We start from the raw sequence: 17433 nt of genomic DNA on the forward strand, positions 1-17433 counted from the left end.
TCTCCACCAATCCTAACCATTGTGTGCCACCCTGAGCTCCTTGAAGAAAGGGTAGGATGGAAATTAATGGAATCTATCGGATTTCTTTACCCCATATATGCCCACTTGACTGCTTTGATTGCCAGAGTGGGCACTGTTATACCTGCTGTACCCATTCCGCACTGTAAGTACTCAGTCTTTTAGTGTGGCAGCACCTGTACACTTTGGAACTCCCTGCCTGTTGATGGTGCTTTCACCTTACTCTTTGTGGCACCTGCTAAAAACATACTTGTTTAAAACAATAAACAATAGTCTAAAACAGATTAAAACATCTGGGCAGCCTTGTTTAAACAAGAATGCTTTTAGCAGAATGTTTTAGAAAATTTTACCTTACTGAAAGTTTTAAAGTGCTGTTGTTAGTTTTTCCTTATTGTTGATTTATCTTTTTTGTAAGTTGCTTCGATGTTTGTGTGCTGTTGCTGCTGTTTTAACAGTCAAACGGTGTACAAATTTTATGAAACAGACACATTAGCACATAAATCGGCGGTAGCCTGCGCCTGCACAGAGAGGTTCCACCGACCTGCCATCCCCACGCGTGGGGCGCTGATACTTCCCAGGAAGCGCGGTCCAAGCTGACTTGGCAGCTTTGCTAGGAGGAGGAGGAGGAGGAGGAGACTCTTCCCTACCTGCCCAGTCAGGTCCCGCCCCGCCTTCCTTCTTTGGCTGCGCCAGCCTCTTAAGCCGCCCGGTCAGGAAGGAGGAGGAGCTGAGCTTCGGAGCAGCGGCGGAGAGCAGGCGAGGCGCATCAGCTCCGGTTTTCGGTTTGCAGCTCCGGTTTTCGGTTTGCCAAAGCCACGAGATGGGCAGCGGCGGGACCAAGAAGGTGGCGGTGGTTCTAGGCGGTCTGGGCTTGGCGGCGTTGGCGGGCCTCCTGCTCCTCTGCCTGCCAACCAAGGATCTGCGGGAGCCTCCCGCTTTCAAGGTAGGTAGCGCGCGTGCAGCGCCCGGCATAATCCAGACGCCCGGCATAATCCAGACGCCCGGCGTAGCCTCCGCTGCAGCTGGCGTGGAGGTGGTGGGAAGATACCTGAATCGGGGCACAGCTCTGTCTCCTCCAGGAAAAAGAGCATGTGCAGAGGCACTCAGCTTTGCAAACTGAGCGGGCTAGGGGCAGCGTTCTGCAGCAGAGCATCTGCCTTATGCGCGGCAGGTCGCAGGCGCGGTTATTGGCATCTCCCAACAGAGCTGGCAGCCTCCCTCGTCTAAGAACTTGGAGAGCTTCCGCCAGCCAGAGCTGGCACTGGCAGCGCTAAGCGCGGCGGACCAGTGGCCTGAACCCAGTATAAGGCGGCTTCCTAGGGTTCCATTCTGATCCAGCTCTTCATTCAGAACAATGGGGACCGGACCCTTAATTTAGTAGGGGAAGGGCTGTAGCTCAGCCTCAGAGCGCTCGCTTTGCGCGCAGGAATTTCCTCGTCCGGTCCTTGGCGTTTCCAACGGGAGTCACACGGGGCTTCTGCCGGTCAGTGTCAGAGGACCAGTTCCTCAAACAGGGAGATGGGATGGGATGTTGTTTCTAACTTCCACTTTTCTGCGGGTGGTGGCAGCGCTTCTCCCCGCCTCGAGTTTCCGAACCCATTTAATGACCTCCAGTTCAAGTCCGAACTCTTGAGCTGAAAGCAAACCAACTTAAATGTTTTTATCCAATTGAAGAGTTCAGAAGATGAAATAAAAGGGCCCCATCCAGGATGCAAAGTTGGGAGAGAGCTCAGTGTATTACACAGTTTCCATAGGAACCTCTTCATCTTTCTGTTCAAAAGTTGTGGAGAAGTATCTCCAGTTTGTTTTTCGTTTGGGGTGTGTGTGTGTGTGCGCGCGCGCGCGTGTGTTGAGAGTCATTCGGGACAACGCTCAAATTTTCTGTTATCCTTATTGCTGTTTATTAATTTATTAGCCAACCCCTCATGCTAAGGTTGGCGGGTTACAGCATTAAAACCAATATTTAAAACAACTTAAACTCTTAAAGCAACTTGCAACCATAAAAATATGTTGGGTCCTAAAAACACGCGCCTCGAGTGTTAAAAGCGTTGGTCCTTCATAGGCGTGGGGGCAACTCCTTGCTTTGCGTTCTGTTGTCGCGGCGCTTAAGGGTTTGTCGATTTAGATGCGTTTTCCAGGTGGTTTGATTGGAGGCGGGCAGGGTTAATGGGGTTGAGGAGGGAATTGGGTCGCTAGGGAGAGGGGATCACTGACTTAGCATCTGCCTGGTGCAATTGGAAGTTCATCCCCACTCCCGAAAATTGTCATTGGTTTTGTTCTTGAACGGGTGGTGGAGGAAGGGCAGGTTTCTCCTGGGCAGTTTAAAGTTTAGCTTTCTGGTGAACAAGTCTTTGCACTGTAATTCAATGGTAGCAATTTTTAGGAGTTTCGTTGGAACCCAGGGCTGAGCCCCAGGGCTGAATCCAATCTCTCTTCATGGGGCGCAACGAAAGATGGTCCTTTCAGGCCCTGTCTGTTCTTGGCTCTGGCGCCACCTATTGTTGGTGTCTCTGCTTTCTGGCTTTCTGAAAGTTTTAAACTGCTGCTGTTAGTTTTTCTTATTGATGATTTTATAATACAGTATTGTATTTTTTGTAAGCTGTTTTGAGATTTGGTTGTTGTTTTAACAGTCAAGTGACAGGCAGTTTTTCTGGGCGGCCAGCCACCTTAGCTGAGAAGTGGTGACTAAAAATGTAACAGTAGCTCTGAGCATATCCAAAGTGCCACCCTACTTACTCATGCTCTGCTTATTACTTTTTTTTTAATCACCTGTGTTTTAATATGCTTCTGAGATTTTGTACTTAGCTGAGATGACAAAGTTAATGTGTTTAATTAGAGAAAAATATTTACTGGCATTTATTCAGGACTGGAAACTTCTTATGGACTTTTTGTATGAAATAAAATGCTTGTAATATCTGGATTTGAAGATTTAAAAATGGTTTATAGAAGATAGAATGGTTGGAAATTAATGAGTAAAAACTATATTTACCTGCAGGACAGAGAACCGGGAGTCTTTTTCATAGAGTATTTTTTTCCTTTTTCACTTTCTCCCTTTCTTCTTTCATTTATTTCCCTTCCCCCCCCTTCTTTCTGCCTTTAATTCCTTTTTAGATTAAACATTTATTTCAGTGTATTATAAAAAGATATTCTGTACTGGGTATGAACTTTTGTATATCTTTGGGCAAGTATCAATAAATATGATTAAATGGGGGGGAGGAAAAAATGTTTTGAGATTGTTTGCTTACATCTTTCATTTTCTTCATTTTCAGCTTTTTGGCTATAACCTGTATTTGGCTGACCAATAAAAGTTGTTGTTGTTGAATAACCACGCCCAACGTGCAACCATCTAAAATCAGAGGCTAATATTTCTGAATGTGACAGAATAATTTGAGTACAGGATTGAATACCTATAATCTCTCTTGTTGTATTAATTAAATAGTTTGTGTTATGTATGTGGGGAAGGCGAGGGTCCTGGATGGCTTTCCTGGGTGCTAAAACTGGGGTATGTCCAGGGAGCGAATCATCTTCAGTGACAGGAACTCTGAATTGGTACCTTATTTTTCAGCACCTATAACACACACAAAAACCCATGGTACAAATCTTTCAGACTGCACACCACACTTTTTCAAAGCAAAAGGGGTTAAAATGAAGTAAAAGGCCATGCATTGTCTCCAGCAAAGTGCCACTGAATGTGCCCATTAATCTAGCATTGGATATTGCCCATCTTTACATCTCCTGGTTAATATTAACAAGCTGAGATATTAACAAGAACAACTTCAGAGTGAGTGTTCTTTTAAGAAACAGTGGAAGGGATAAAAAGGGATTGCTGGGTGGACCTAAGGACCCACCCACCCCTTTTGAAACCAATTATCAACAATTTGAAGGAGGTGTGTGGGGGGGAAATCTGCTAAGATATATTAATGGACTGGATGACAATGCACTTTCTTGCTATCCCCGCAAGGCCTTCAGGGCCTTTGGCACCAGGCGAGGGAGACACAGGTCAACTCATTTAGTCGCAAAGCCTACTAGGAAAATTTAATGTCCTGTTTTTGGGGAACCCAGTACTGTTGGCCTCTGGCTCCCATCAGCCAGAACTGCCAATGGTCAGGGATGATGGGAGTTGTAGTCCAGCAACATCTGAATGGCCTCAGGTGTTCCTCACACCTGGCCTAGTGGGCAGCTTCGCCCTGTGATAGAAAAATCCCAGTTTATCACACAGCAGCTCTTTCAAGATCTTTCAGTGGGCCAGGGTTTGCACCTGACACTCCCATCTCAGAAACCAACCCCCTCCCAATACTGGCATGGAGTAACGGTCACAATCTTTCTTCCTTTCTACCTCTCTGGAGAGAAAGGCAATCAGTCAGCTCAAGCGCTCCAAAACACTTTAAGAATGCAAGGGTCATCTGTTTAGATCAGGGAGGGCAAGGACTTTGCTGGCATAGAACATCTGCCTGGCATGCAGAAGAGCCCAGGTCTAAGGCCTAAGACCACCCTGGGAAGCTGCTGACAGTCGGAGGAGGCTGGATGGACAAAAGGTCTGACCTGATACAAGGCAGCGCCTGAGGCTTAGAACAAGCAATCTGTTTGCTGGAAATACTCCCAGTTTCTGTGCCTCCCTTTTTATGGTGGTTTATTGGATTCGTGTGAGGTATCTTCTTGGGCAGTTTGTAGTTTCTGCTTTGGAGAGATGCCTGGTTTAAAAAAAAAAATTGCAATAGGAACCATCTTCAAATATTTGGAATGCTGTTCTCTCTTGCCTCTTGTTCCAGAGGATAAGAACCCAGATTAGTGGGTGCACATTGCAAGAAAAAGGGCTTTGAACAAAGTGGTAGGCAGTGGAACAGAACGTGGTTTCTCCTCACTGGAGGTTTTAAAGCAGAGGCTAGATGGCCTCCTCTCAGGGTTGTTGTATGAGGAGATTTCCTGCATTAAAGGGGTGAGGGTTGTATTAGATCCATGAGCTTGGCCCCTCAGCCATAGCTCCACCCCTCTCTTTTCACAATACAGTGGTACCTCAGGTTACAAACACTTCAGGTTACAGACTCCGCTAACCCAGAAATAGTACCTCAGGTTAAGAACTTTGCTTCAGGATGAGAACAGAAATCGTGTGGCGGCGGCAGCGGAAGGCCCCATTAGCTAAAGTGATACCTCAGGTTAGGAACAGACCTCCAGAACGAATTAAGTTCTTAACCTTAGGTACCACTGTATACCACTGTGGTACAGTGGTGTTAAGTACTTAATTTGTTCCGGAGGTCCGTACTTAACCTGAAACTGTTCTTAACCTGAAGCACCACTTTAGCTAATGGGGCCTCCCACTACTGCTGTGCCGCCGGAGCACAATTTCTGTTCTTATCCTGAAGCAAAGTTTTTAACCCGAGGTACTATTTCTGGGGTTAGCGGAGTCTGTAACCTGAAGCGTATGTAACCCGAGGTACCACTGTACACTCATCAAGGTTCTGCTTGCTCCTTTCATATCTATCAACAATAACAACACAATAGCAAATATAACAACATAAGCAACAACAGTAGCATTTCAGTACTATATATACTACAAGATTGCATTAATCTTTTCTCACAGAGTTGGTCTTGCTCCTTGGGAACATCTTCCTCGAACCTTTTCCATCTAGGCATCTAGGTTGGCCCTTTTTTGGGTGCTGAGCACCGTGCCAGACAGGCAAGATGCCTTCCATATGATCACAAATTTCCAGTTACGTTTAGGGCCTATCTGTGTTCCCATCAGCAGGGCAGGTGCAATATCTGCTGTCAGGGAAGATGAGGTGAGGTTAGAGCGGGGAAGCCCTCTTGTGTCATCCACGCTGTGGAAACTGTTGCCAAACACGCCTCCTTCTATGTGCATTCCTGCCATAAATAAACACAGGGCAGAGTAGGAGTTCTCCGCCTACCCTCCTGGTTTTTGTTTAAATTGTTTGGGGCACTGCTCCTTATCCCCTCCCCAGAGGAAAGGAGGCAAGAGAGAAAGGTATCCCAGCTATTTGGCAAGGAGGATCTATTGTGAAACGGCAATGTGAGCTTAGGAAATGAAGTGGCACATTTAGGCAAGGTCAGGTTAAACATTAAGAATATATATACTTGCCGGTGCAGTTTGCAAATGGAGCGAGGCTGTGTGGAGAGATTGCGAAAGAGACTTCCTTGTAGTCGTCGTCTTCTTCTTTGACCACATTTTTGCACCATGGAAATCTCATATTGTATCTTCCTTGTAGGGTACATACCAGACATGCATAAATGTAAGCAGATCTGCTAGCATTTCCTTTTGTTTATCTTGCTGCCCTCCATCGTGATGGAGGCCATTTAGGTGGCTTTCGATGTAGAGAGAGAGAGAGGGATGGTTAGATGACACTGCTGGGCTGGAGCTCCCAGTGTTCCTGATCATTGGCCACTTTAGCTGGTGCTGATGGGATCTAGGTCTGGTCTTGGACTGGGTGGGTGACCACCTAGAAGCCACGTCCACCTTGGCTTCTATGATAGCAGCATCCAGTATGGTTTCAAACTGGATGAGAAACTGTGTTGAGATCCCTACCTTGCAGGGAATTGGACTAAACAACCCTCTACAGTTTTGTGATTCTATGGAAGAAAGATTCTATGGATCTTTGCATTTATAGCCAACCTTTCTTCTATAGAATCAAAGTATTGTAGAGTTGGAAGAGACCCCGTAAAATGAAGCGGACCTTCCAGATGTAACCTTCCAGATGTTGCTGGATTGCAGCTTTGCTGTTCCCCACCCACTGCTATGTTGAGGCCAATGCAAAATGGATTCCACGGAGCTGCAGAGGGTTGAAAGGTAAATAGAACTTCCACATGCAGGGGCAGTCTACCTCTAGAACAGATAGGGCATACAAACAGTAGATCACCATCAACTGCCACCCCCTGCTTGCCCCTTTTGGGACCTACAGTGCTGAATAAGTGAGATCATTGCTTTCCGCTCCTGATTGTGGTTTACCCACTTCCTGCCTCTGGCAGCCTGACATCTCCTGCTGATTTCTGAGGCGGCACTGCCATGACATAGGCTCGTGTTTTTTTTTTTTTTAATTTCTATTTAAAGGTAGTCAAGATTTCCCACCTGTGAACATGGGATCTGTGGGTCCATAGAAGGGGGATGAAGGACAGAGAGGGATAATTGTGGGTTCATATCTTGCTTCCAGCATTCTTGCTCATCATCCCCTTTAATCTGCACCATGGGAAGAGTCACACTGACCTGTGTTACACAGTCACTGGGAAGCTGTTTGAGAAAAGTGAAATAATATAGAGATTGTTCAGGGGAGTTTCTGCTTTTGGTTACATGCATAAGCTGGGTTGCTGTGGGAGCATTGTATTTGGAGAGTCTCCTGGTGGGGCGGGGGGGGCAGGGGGAGGAGAGGAGAGGCACGGTCTCCGCATGGGCATCCTGCCTTCCATGCTTGGTATGTAAATCTCTTTAAATCCCTTGGCACCACAGCCAAGTCTGAGAGTGCTGCTTTGCCAGGGCAGGAGAGAGTCTTTTAAGAAGCCTGGGAACAATCTTGCACAATTTTGCTGAGGCCTGCATCCAAAAACCTGCCCTGCATGCACAGAAGCCTTTTGGCACCTTGACTTTGCTGGAGGGGAAATCAGGAAAGCCTTGGGGCTAATTCGTGGACTGCATTTGCTAGAGACACTTCCAAGTCGTTTGCAAAGTCTAAATCCACAGTAAAGGATGAGTGGTTTGTATTAACCATGACCCCCTAATGCATTCTCTTTCAGCATGGTTACCTCTCAGCAGTTCTTGACCTGTGGGTCCCCAGATGTTGTTGGACTACAACTCCCATCATCCCTGAGCTCTGGCCTTGCTAGCTAGGGGTGATGGGAGTTGTAGTTCAGCAACATCTACATCCACAGGTTGAGAAAGGCTGCTCCAGATATTACCAGACTCCAACTCCCATCATGCCTGATCATTGGCCACACTGGCTAGGGCTGATGGGAGTTGGAGTCCAACAAGGTTTTAGGTACTGTTTACAGAGCCTTGAATAGCTTTGCTCCAGGGTACTTAAGGCACCACCTGAATATTTGTATCTCATCTCAGTCACTGAGATCATCTGCAGCAGCACTGCTGGTCATTCTCCGAGTTGGTGAAGTTCACATGAAAGCATCAGGAAACTGAGCCAGTCCTGTGGAACACTCTGCCACCAGAGAACCAGCAAATTCCTTCCATTTCAACTTTTAAATGTCTGTTGAAAAATTCTATTCCTTCAGGCTTGGAATACCTATTTCCACAATAGTTAGCTGATTTCTGATTTTAACCTTTTGATATGGTTTTTATTGTATGCTTTTACGCACAATTGTTGTAAACGGCTCTGATATATTTAGGAAGAAACGAGGAAGGGTAAGAGCTGTTCAACAGTGGAATGGTCTCCCTTGGGAGATGGTGGTCTTTTCTTCCTTGGAGGTTTTTAAGCAGAGGTTGGATGGCCATCTGCCATGGATGCTTGAGCTGAGATTCCTGCGCTGCAGAGGGTTGGACTAGATGATCCTTGGGTTCCCTTCCAACTCTACAATTCTATGATTTTAAGAAACATCATATGTAAATATTTTATAAACATCTGGAGGGCCACAGGTTGCCGTATGGAGTGCTACTTGATCAGGGTCTGAGACATTCCAGTCAGCCATGCCCCTGTTTTCCATCCCCACTCTGTCAGTCAGAATCCTTTGACTACTGACCACGCTCAGTCTTTATTCAGCAGTTTTAAGGGTTTTCTCTTTCCACCACTCCGACTGCACTGGGTTTTTTTTTACTGGGTATTTTTGTACTTCTCCAAACTTTGGGGCAGCCCCAAGCCTCTTGACCTCCTTCTTGTGGGGGGGGGAGGGTGATGTTATTTTGGCTACCTAAACCTTGACTCTCATAGCCTGAATCTATCAGTCGAAGGAATGATTTGGAACCTTGTTCTGTGACCTCCCAGGACTGATCTCCTCCCATTCCCTTCTGCTCGTTCCTTCCTTCAAGTTTGGTGACGCCTCCTCTGGCGTTTCTTCTTCCTTCCTCCAGATTAGCATTCAAGTCACTCAGGAGTTATATAAATGCTGTGCTCTTTCCCTGCTCTCGTTCCTACTTTCCAGCTGGAACTCTCCCTGACTCTCCTGTAACTTTGCCAAAGTGTGACTTCATCTGCAGCCTCCCAAATGAGACAATGAGCAATCCTGAAGCCCTGTTTCTCAATCTCTCTCACTTGGAAGCATTGGCGGGTAGAGCTTTGGGAAGTGACAAAATGTGCTGTCACAAACTGACATGATATCTTAGGAATACAAGGAAGAGCTGGGTCAGGGAAGGACTGTAGCGCAGTACTAGGACACCTGCTTTGCCTGCAGAAGGTCTCAGGTTCCCCTAATGGCATCTCCAGGTACGGTGAAACCCTGTAGAGCTGCTGGCAGTCAGTGTAGTGATACTGAGCAAGATGCATCCAGTGGTCTGATGGTATAAGGCAGTTAAATGCGTACACCCCAGAACAGTTGGCCATAGAGCGAAGCAGAGAGTGGGGGGTGACCCTGGACTGAGCCTTAAGTGGTCCCCAGGGCTTGGTGCAATATGTTAACTGTTGCTGGACCGATTAGCAAGAGTGATCACAGAGCCATAACTTCACATATGTAAATGGACAACTTCCAGTAACATTCATATTTGACTTCAAAAGTGGAAAGCAGAAATAGCATGGCTTCTGCAAAGGCAAGCCATGTCTCATTAATCTTTTAGAGTTCTCTGAGAGATTCTACAGGCACATAGAGGTCACCCAGCTGAAATGGTGTACTTTGTCAAAAGATTTTTGAAAATCTAAGCACCTCACCCAGGACTCCTGAGTAAGCTTAGCTGTCACGGAATGAAAGGTGGGGTCTTTTTTGTGAACCAGGAGCCTATTAAGAAACAGGGAAATCAGGAAGCAAAGAGTGGGAATAGATGGACAATTCTCTAAATAGAGAGATGTAGGAAATGGAGACCCCCAAAGGATTGGTGTTGTGACCTCTGCTTTTTAACTTGTTCACAAACTATCTACCTGTATATGTAGGGATGAGCAGTGAGGCAGCCAAGTTTCCTAGTGCTATTGTTTAAAATAGAAAGAGTTTGAGAAGAGCTCTGATAGGACCTCTCCAAACTGACTGAGTGGGTGGTAAAACAGCAGGTGCAATTCACTGTGTTGTTGTTTAGTCGTTTAGTCGTGTCCGACTCTTCGTGACCCCACGGACCAGAGCACGCCAGGCACTCCTGTCTTCTACCGCCTCCCACAGTTTGGTCAGGCTCATGTTTGTAGCTTCAAGAACACTATCCAACCAGCAATTCACTGTACACAAGCGTAAAGTGAGACACACAAATGAAATAGTAATATCGATTTCATGTTTATGCTCCCGGGTTCCGAGGAATAAATGTGGCCCTCTAGATGCTGCCTTGCAACAAGTCTCAGCATATTTCTGCATTGCAGGGGACTGGAGTAGATGACCCTTGCAGTCCCTTCCAAATCTACAGTTTATGATCTACGAGCTGCAAGAGTCAAGCAGCATCTTGGAAGGCTTGCAAGAGACTCCAGGTCTTGCCCTTCTTTATTTCAAATCAGGACACAGAGAAGCTGCAGTCAATTCTTCTTCTTCTTTCTGGGAATCCCAGAGATGTTCTTTGCAAAGGTCATTCAGCTGCTGCCAGAATGAGCCCCTGTGCGCTTAGAAAAATTCTTCTCTGTTCTGCAGATTGAGTGCCAGGACTTCTCAAAGAGACTATTGGGCTTGTCTTGGGCTTTTTTTGCAATGCAGCAGGGGCTGTTTTAAGGAGGATCTCTTGAATTCATTCTCTCTCACTGGTCTTTCTCTCTCTCTCTCTCTCTCTCTCTCTCTCTCTCTCTCTCTCTCTCTCTCTCTCTCTATTTCCTTTCTCAGAGCTTCAGATAATGTTTTCTGCTCAGAGTTCTGGTTGCACCATGACATAGGTGCAAACTCCTGGGGGCCAAGGGGTCTTCGCTCCCCCCTTAAAATATTTGAGGGAGCCCACCCCCACCCCCCACTGATGGGCATTGCAAGTCAAATGGTGTGCATGTTCCACATCTTGTGATTGATTATATGGGGTGGGGCTTACCCCACCCTGTATAGTGTAGTATCAAAATAGGGCTCCTTTTTTTGGCACAATATGGATAGACGTCTTTTCAAAATTTGAGGAAGAGGTTTGGCTATATTTTACAAAAACTATACCAATCAGTATTCCATTATTGATTCCATCAAAACTTATTTATATTGTTGAATTTATCTTAATGCTACCAGCATTTTCAGCTGTACACAATTACTTTCCATACATTAAATAAACGTTTTCCAATCTTCTTTAAACACATGTTCTTCTTGTTGTCTTATTCTATGTTAAGTCTGCAAATTGTGCATATTCTGTCAACTTAAGTTGCCATTCTTCTTTGGTTGAAGCAAATTGCACAGCATTTGATGCATAAGAAAGATTACTCTCAGGCCGAAGATGTCATTAATATATGCAGGTTGACAGGCCAGTGCAGTTTCTGAAAGTTGAGGTTGTGTACTGGGAGGTGGGGGGTGGGAATGGTCAAGAGCAGGCCTTTGCCTATGCTGACTGGGGCTAATGGGAGCTGTAGTCTAACACCGCAGGAGGGCACCAGGTTAGTGCAGGCTGGTCAAGAGGGTAGCTCAGGTGACCCATGTAATGTTGGGGTGTCTTTCACCCCAGTTCCTCCCATTCTTAGAGCCAGCCAATTAGCCTTGACGGCCCATTGTCTATCCTGCCATGACAATGAATTGCAATGGCTTGTTCACTGGGTGTGGGTAAATGGTTAAAAGCTTGAGTTCATGCAAGCACCTTGCAAAATTTGCTATATAAGGGCATTCTCTGTAGCGGAAACACAAACCCACTCTGCCACCTCCAGCTTTCAGTTTTAGATGCATTGTGAAGATGAAAGGAAATATTTTCTTGGTGGTGTAAAGAAATTCAGAATCTGGCTTTGGGTCTCTCTCTGTCTAAGTACTGATTGTTTTCTCTTCTTGGGGGTCTCCTGAGATCCTTCTGCTGCTGTTTTACAACCCAAGCCCCCCCCCAAAGGCCCCCAATGATTAGAGTACAGCAATTCAAAGAAAACCAAAACCTCCTGGGGCCACTGTTACGCACTGCTCAATACCAAACCATGTGGGAAGTTGCCTCCCCTGTGGCTCTGCGAAAGTTGCTGCTCTGAGTTGGCATCCGTTCAGTTGCTCTCCTCCAGGAAGTGGAAGCTTCCAGGAAGTGGGGAGACAAGTCTAACACGCTCCACATTCTAAGGATAGATCACAACTAATAAATGCTTTTTGTGTGATGATGGGGAAGCAGCATTTCCTTGGATTTGGAAGTGGTAGCCATGAAAGAAAGGTAGCAATGCTAATCGTGGACCCCTCTGCATTTCCAACTTTACTATAAGAAGACATTATTTAAAGGATACCCTTCAAAAATCTAAGGGCATATTGGCATTCCTACCACCACACATACATACATGTCCCCTCCCCACCCTGTATCTTGCATTCCCTCCAGCAATTACCGTATTTTTCGCTCTATAAGATGCACCAGACCACAGGACGCACCTAGTTTTTGGAGGAGGAAAACAAGAGGAAAAAAATTCTGAATCTCAGAAGCCAGAACAGCAAGAGAGATCGCTGCGCAGTGAAAGCAGTAATCCCTCTTGCTGTTCTGGCTTCTGAGATAGCTGCGCAGCCTGCATTCGCGCCATAAGACGCACACACATTTCCCCTTACTTTTTAGGAGGGGAAAAGTGAGTCTTATAGAGCAAAAAATACGGTAAGTGATGGGAGATCACAAATGCAACTAAGGGCAGACAGGCAGTGGCGTAGCGTGGGGGTGCAGGGGGGGCCAGCCGCACCGGGCGCAACATCTGGGGTTAGGGCAAATCCACAGGTTAGGGGGCGCAAATCCACGGGTTAGGGGGCGCAAATCCATGGGTTAGGGGGCGCAAATTACTTGCCTTGCCCCGGGTGCTGACAACCCACGCTACGCCACTGCAGACAGGGTCTCTAGGACCAATCAGACTGCTGCATTTTGGATCCTATTCAACTCAGTACATAACAGGGTCGTGTACCAGGGGAGGCAGATTCATGGAGCAGAGGTCTAGCCATCATAGTCAACAGCCATTGGCAGGTGGAGCCTCCAGGCAGTATGCCTTTTGAACAACTACTGCAGGGGCCAGATCATTGATCCACCATGCTCACTGTTGTCTGCACTGACACTCTCCAGAGTTCCAGCTTGTGGCTGTTCCCAGCCCTGCCTGGAGATGCCCAGGATTAAACAGGGGAGGATTTTCTATGCCAAAATAGTTGGCCATTGTACAAAAACAGGATACTGAACTAGATGGACCAGAGTCCTATTCAGCAGGGCTCGTCTTACACCCTTATGCTTGTTAAATGGAGCCCCCATTTGCAGAGGCAGCCTGCCTCTTAAAGCAGATGCTGGAAAACCAGCGAAAGGAGGCTCTTGCATTTACGCCCTGCTCGTAAAGGCATCCTGATTGGCTGCTGGAGGTATTGGTTTAGATGGTTCTTTGGCCAGATCCAGCAAGGCTCCTCTTAGGATATGTTGTTGTTCTTTGCACACACACCCCTCTCCTGAATGTGTCAGCTTTCCAAGAACTCTGTGATCTTTACAAGTCATGCATCTGGCAGTCCGAAGCATGTATTCTTTTGGAATTTGCAAGAGTCCAAGTCCCAACTCTAGATTTTTCCACCTAAAGGAGGGTGATAAAAAAACAGACTTCTCTCCAGGCTCTTTTGCGGGGGCCTGTCAAGGAAGCGGGGGGGGGGGGGGTTGGAGGGGGTGTGTGTTCCTGGCTGAGGTTTGACCTACAGATGTGCAGGCTGGGAAATGGGCTGCTCTCTGTTGCTGAGCTCACAATACGCTGTTTACGGAAAAATTGGCCTTGTGAATCTTGTAGCTAAATAAGCTCCAGGGGAGCCTTGCTTAAAACCGGGAGGAGAGGCTGGGCTGTGGAACAAGGCGGGAGGCATAGATGACTATCAGATGTACAAGGGAACATGGGCTGGCTGTCGGTCTGAATGTCCCCTTTTGGCTTGGAGTGGTCAGAGGTTATGGGAAAGAGATTTCAAGGGGCGGTCCTGCAATAGGCGGAGCCAATGTACAAACTGTGGAGGCAAAGCAAGCGAGCTCCTCTGAGTTTTTAATTCCCTCCGCCCCTGACTCCAGCCAAACTGCTTTGGAAATCATAGAACTGTAGAGTTGGAAGATATCGGTCATCTAGTCCAAACCCCTGCAATGCAGGTACCAAAAAAATTTGAAGAAGTCTAACCTCCTGCATGAAACCATCACCATTTGCTTGCACACATTTTACACAAATGCCCCGGAGTGTTTGCAAACATTCCTCTCAGGTGTATTGCGTCTGTCATAGAATATTGGCCAACTGGAGCCTGCTTCTGTGAGTTTGGATATAGCTGTCATGAATCTTAAATCTGAATTGAATCTTAAGTTCAATTCCACATCAGCCTGCTATTTGTTCTTTAAGTTCTCATGAAAATTTATTGGTATTTTAATGCTAATTTCTGCTAATATATTCATCTTTATACACAGCTTTGCCCAACATTTTTTTTTTTTTTTTGCAAAGCACATCTTCTCTAAAGTTTGGCATCTTGGATGTCACTGCTACGAATACAGGCACACTGTTCCACACACTTTACCCAGTCTTATGCCATTTTGTGCACATTGCTGGACTGGAGGAGAATGGCATTGCAAAATTCAGAGGAACATGAATTTTGGAGGATGGCTGTGTTTTTGTCTGCATATTTTTCGAAAAAGCAGAAATTAGGCAGGCTCACCTTTAAAGGTGATCTGGATGGAATTTCTCCCCCATCCTGAATAGTTGTCAAGACAGAGCCAGGCACTACTAGGGTAAGTGAGGTGCCAGGACTTGTTTGGAAGGAAACTGAAGCAGCGTTACCAGTTACAAGGCATTTTTTGCTTGATCTGGATACTGTCATGTTGTCTGGGCAGCCTCTTTAGGACAATCAAGTTATTGCTTGAATGCAAATCGGCGAGTCTCGCCCTAGAAAATTAACTGCCCTTGAGGTGTGTATTAAGTAATCAGAAGGCATTAAGGAAAAAAAAACCTTTTGCAAGAATCTCCACCAGATTTTTGACACAGAACTGGATCGTCCAGGTTCTCTGCAAAGCAGAGGGTGAAAGGCTGGTGCTGTGTGTGGATTGTTGCAAATTTGAGAACGTTATCCTAAGAAGAGCCCTGCAGCAGCTGGATCAGACCAGAGGGGCCCATCTAGTCCAGCATCCTCTTCTCACAGTGGCCAACCAGAGGCTCATTATGGGAAGTGTGCAAGCAGGGCCTGAATTCAACAGCAGCTCACTCCCCACTTGCAATTCCGAGCAACTTGTACTGCCTACAATAACAATGATGGGTTTAGTTTGGATGTAATCTGAGGGGTCCCTTATAGTCCTGTGATTCTTGGCTACGTTTTGTTCATCAGGAGAGGTTTTAGAGAACAAGGAAGACCTCTAGGGATTATCTTGCTGGTTCTGAGACAGTGTTCAGCTGCCCTACTTTTTGACATGGAAGCACGTTCCATCAACAGATGGGCTCTTCTGAAAGGAGAAGGTCATTTGGGAACCAGAGAATCATAGAATTGTATTATTGTTGATGGCTTTTGGGAGGAAGGAATGGCAGTTCAGCTGTCTCTCTGTTAGCTCAATCTTCTGGTGTAGGGAAAGCAGACTGAGAGGTTTTTTGCTCATCGTACTAGAAAGAAACATTTTACCACCCCTGGCAGGAATGCATTCCAATATGAGGGTTTTGGTCTGATGCGCATAAGGAACTTCTACTGGTGCTACAGGTGATAATACAGAATTATTTTTGCTGTCTGTGTTTATGGGGCATAACAAGGATATCAGGTCTAAGGACTTGATTCGGCATTTGCTAGTTGCAGCTGGATCAGCCGCCGCTTGACACAGGTAAGATTTTGATAACCTAAACTTACCATCCTGGTACAGAAGGATCTGGACTTTAGCAACAGCAGAGAAAATGATGCAGCAAATCAGCTTTATGCAAGGAAAAGGAAAACCACAATAATTTTGGAAACCACAAAGGAACCACAATAATTTTGCCTGTTTTGCAAGTCAAAGACCTACAAAACACACAACAATAGCAGTTATGAACATTTGGCAACTTTAATATACTTAATGTGAACTCTGGAACTGTTTAATTTTTTACTCTTTGAGGCCATGGTGTGCCTTGTCCTTTTCTTGCATTTCCCCCCCTTTTAATTTCTATTTTATTGTTCTTCTTTTGGATAAATAAACTGGGGAATCCAATGAAGGTGAATGTTGGAAGACTATGGACAGACAAAAGAGAGTAGTTCACTCAGGGCAAAGTTAAACTCTGAACTTCCCTCCCAGAAGGAGGAGGGTGGCTTTAAAAGGGGGGGTGCACAAATTCATGGAGGATCAGACTCTCAGATGCAACCAGTGTGTTCTACCTCCACTGCCAGAGGCTTCATGTCTCCAAATGCTGGGACTTGCAGGTAGGGAGGCTGCTGTTGTACCCAGGTCCTACTTGGGCTTCCCATTTGGCTGGCCACTGCGACAAGAGGATGCTGGCTCAGATGGGCTATTGGCTTGATCTGTGAGGGTTCTTCTTCTGACGTCCTCATGTTTCTGAGTCAGACCACCATTCCACCCAGCCAACCATTGTCCCTACTCTGACTGGCAGTGGTTATCCAGGGTGGTGAGCAGAGAGAGCAATCTCCAGAGCTGATGCAGACATTGAACGTGGGACCTCTTCTGCTTGCAAAGCATGTCATCTGCCACTGAGTGCTAGCCCCAAACGAGGGCTGGCAATCATGAGCTGGCATCACTGGGTGCTTCCCAATGCCCACACCTCCAAAGGGGGGCTACTGCCTCTCGTTGTTGCCTGTTTCTCACTCTGAAGTAGCACAGGAGGACCCAGAAGGTGAGGAGGGCCCTTGCCATCTCTGAGCTTTTCTGTGGACTGGACAGCATCAGTGGGGGGAGGTTCACCTAGGAAGAGCCCATCCATCTCAAAATCTGGAGCTGGCCCTGTCCCAAATCCCACTAATGGAGCTGGTTCTAGATGCCTTGGCAGTGTGGATTTAGCCTGAGAGGTCAAGAGAGGGAGTTTTCCAGATGGCTTTGCAAGGCTTTGGTCTCCATATCACTAGTTGACAGAGAAAAGCCTTCTTTCCGTGGGGTTCCGTGGGGCAAGCTCATTGCCTTGTGGAACTGGACACTAGCCAGCCGCCACCATCCTTCAGTGGCAAAGCACAAGCTGCTATTTCATTCCATTGTGTGCTGTTACTTGTTGGAACGTGAAGGCTTATCTCCCTCCCATTTAATAATGCTTTTTGTTTCTTTCATGTAGAGCACTTATGTCTCAT

General features: G+C 46.4%; 1 protein-coding gene across 1 annotated transcript in view; it reads left to right on the forward strand.

Moving 5' to 3' along the window:
- The first annotated feature begins 729 nt into the window (after window positions 1–729).
- ENTPD2 (ectonucleoside triphosphate diphosphohydrolase 2) overlaps window positions 730–17433 on the forward strand; it is a 39587-nt gene continuing 22883 nt past the window's right edge. Inside the window, exon 1 of the mRNA XM_028715367.2 lies at window positions 730–961. Coding sequence (XP_028571200.2) covers window positions 839–961 — 123 coding nt within the window. The 5' untranslated portion in view covers window positions 730–838. The remainder of the gene's footprint in view (window positions 962–17433) is intronic.

Source organism: Podarcis muralis, chromosome Z (genome assembly GCF_964188315.1).
Source record: "Podarcis muralis chromosome Z, rPodMur119.hap1.1, whole genome shotgun sequence".
Classification (NCBI taxonomy): domain Eukaryota; kingdom Metazoa; phylum Chordata; class Lepidosauria; order Squamata; family Lacertidae; genus Podarcis; species Podarcis muralis.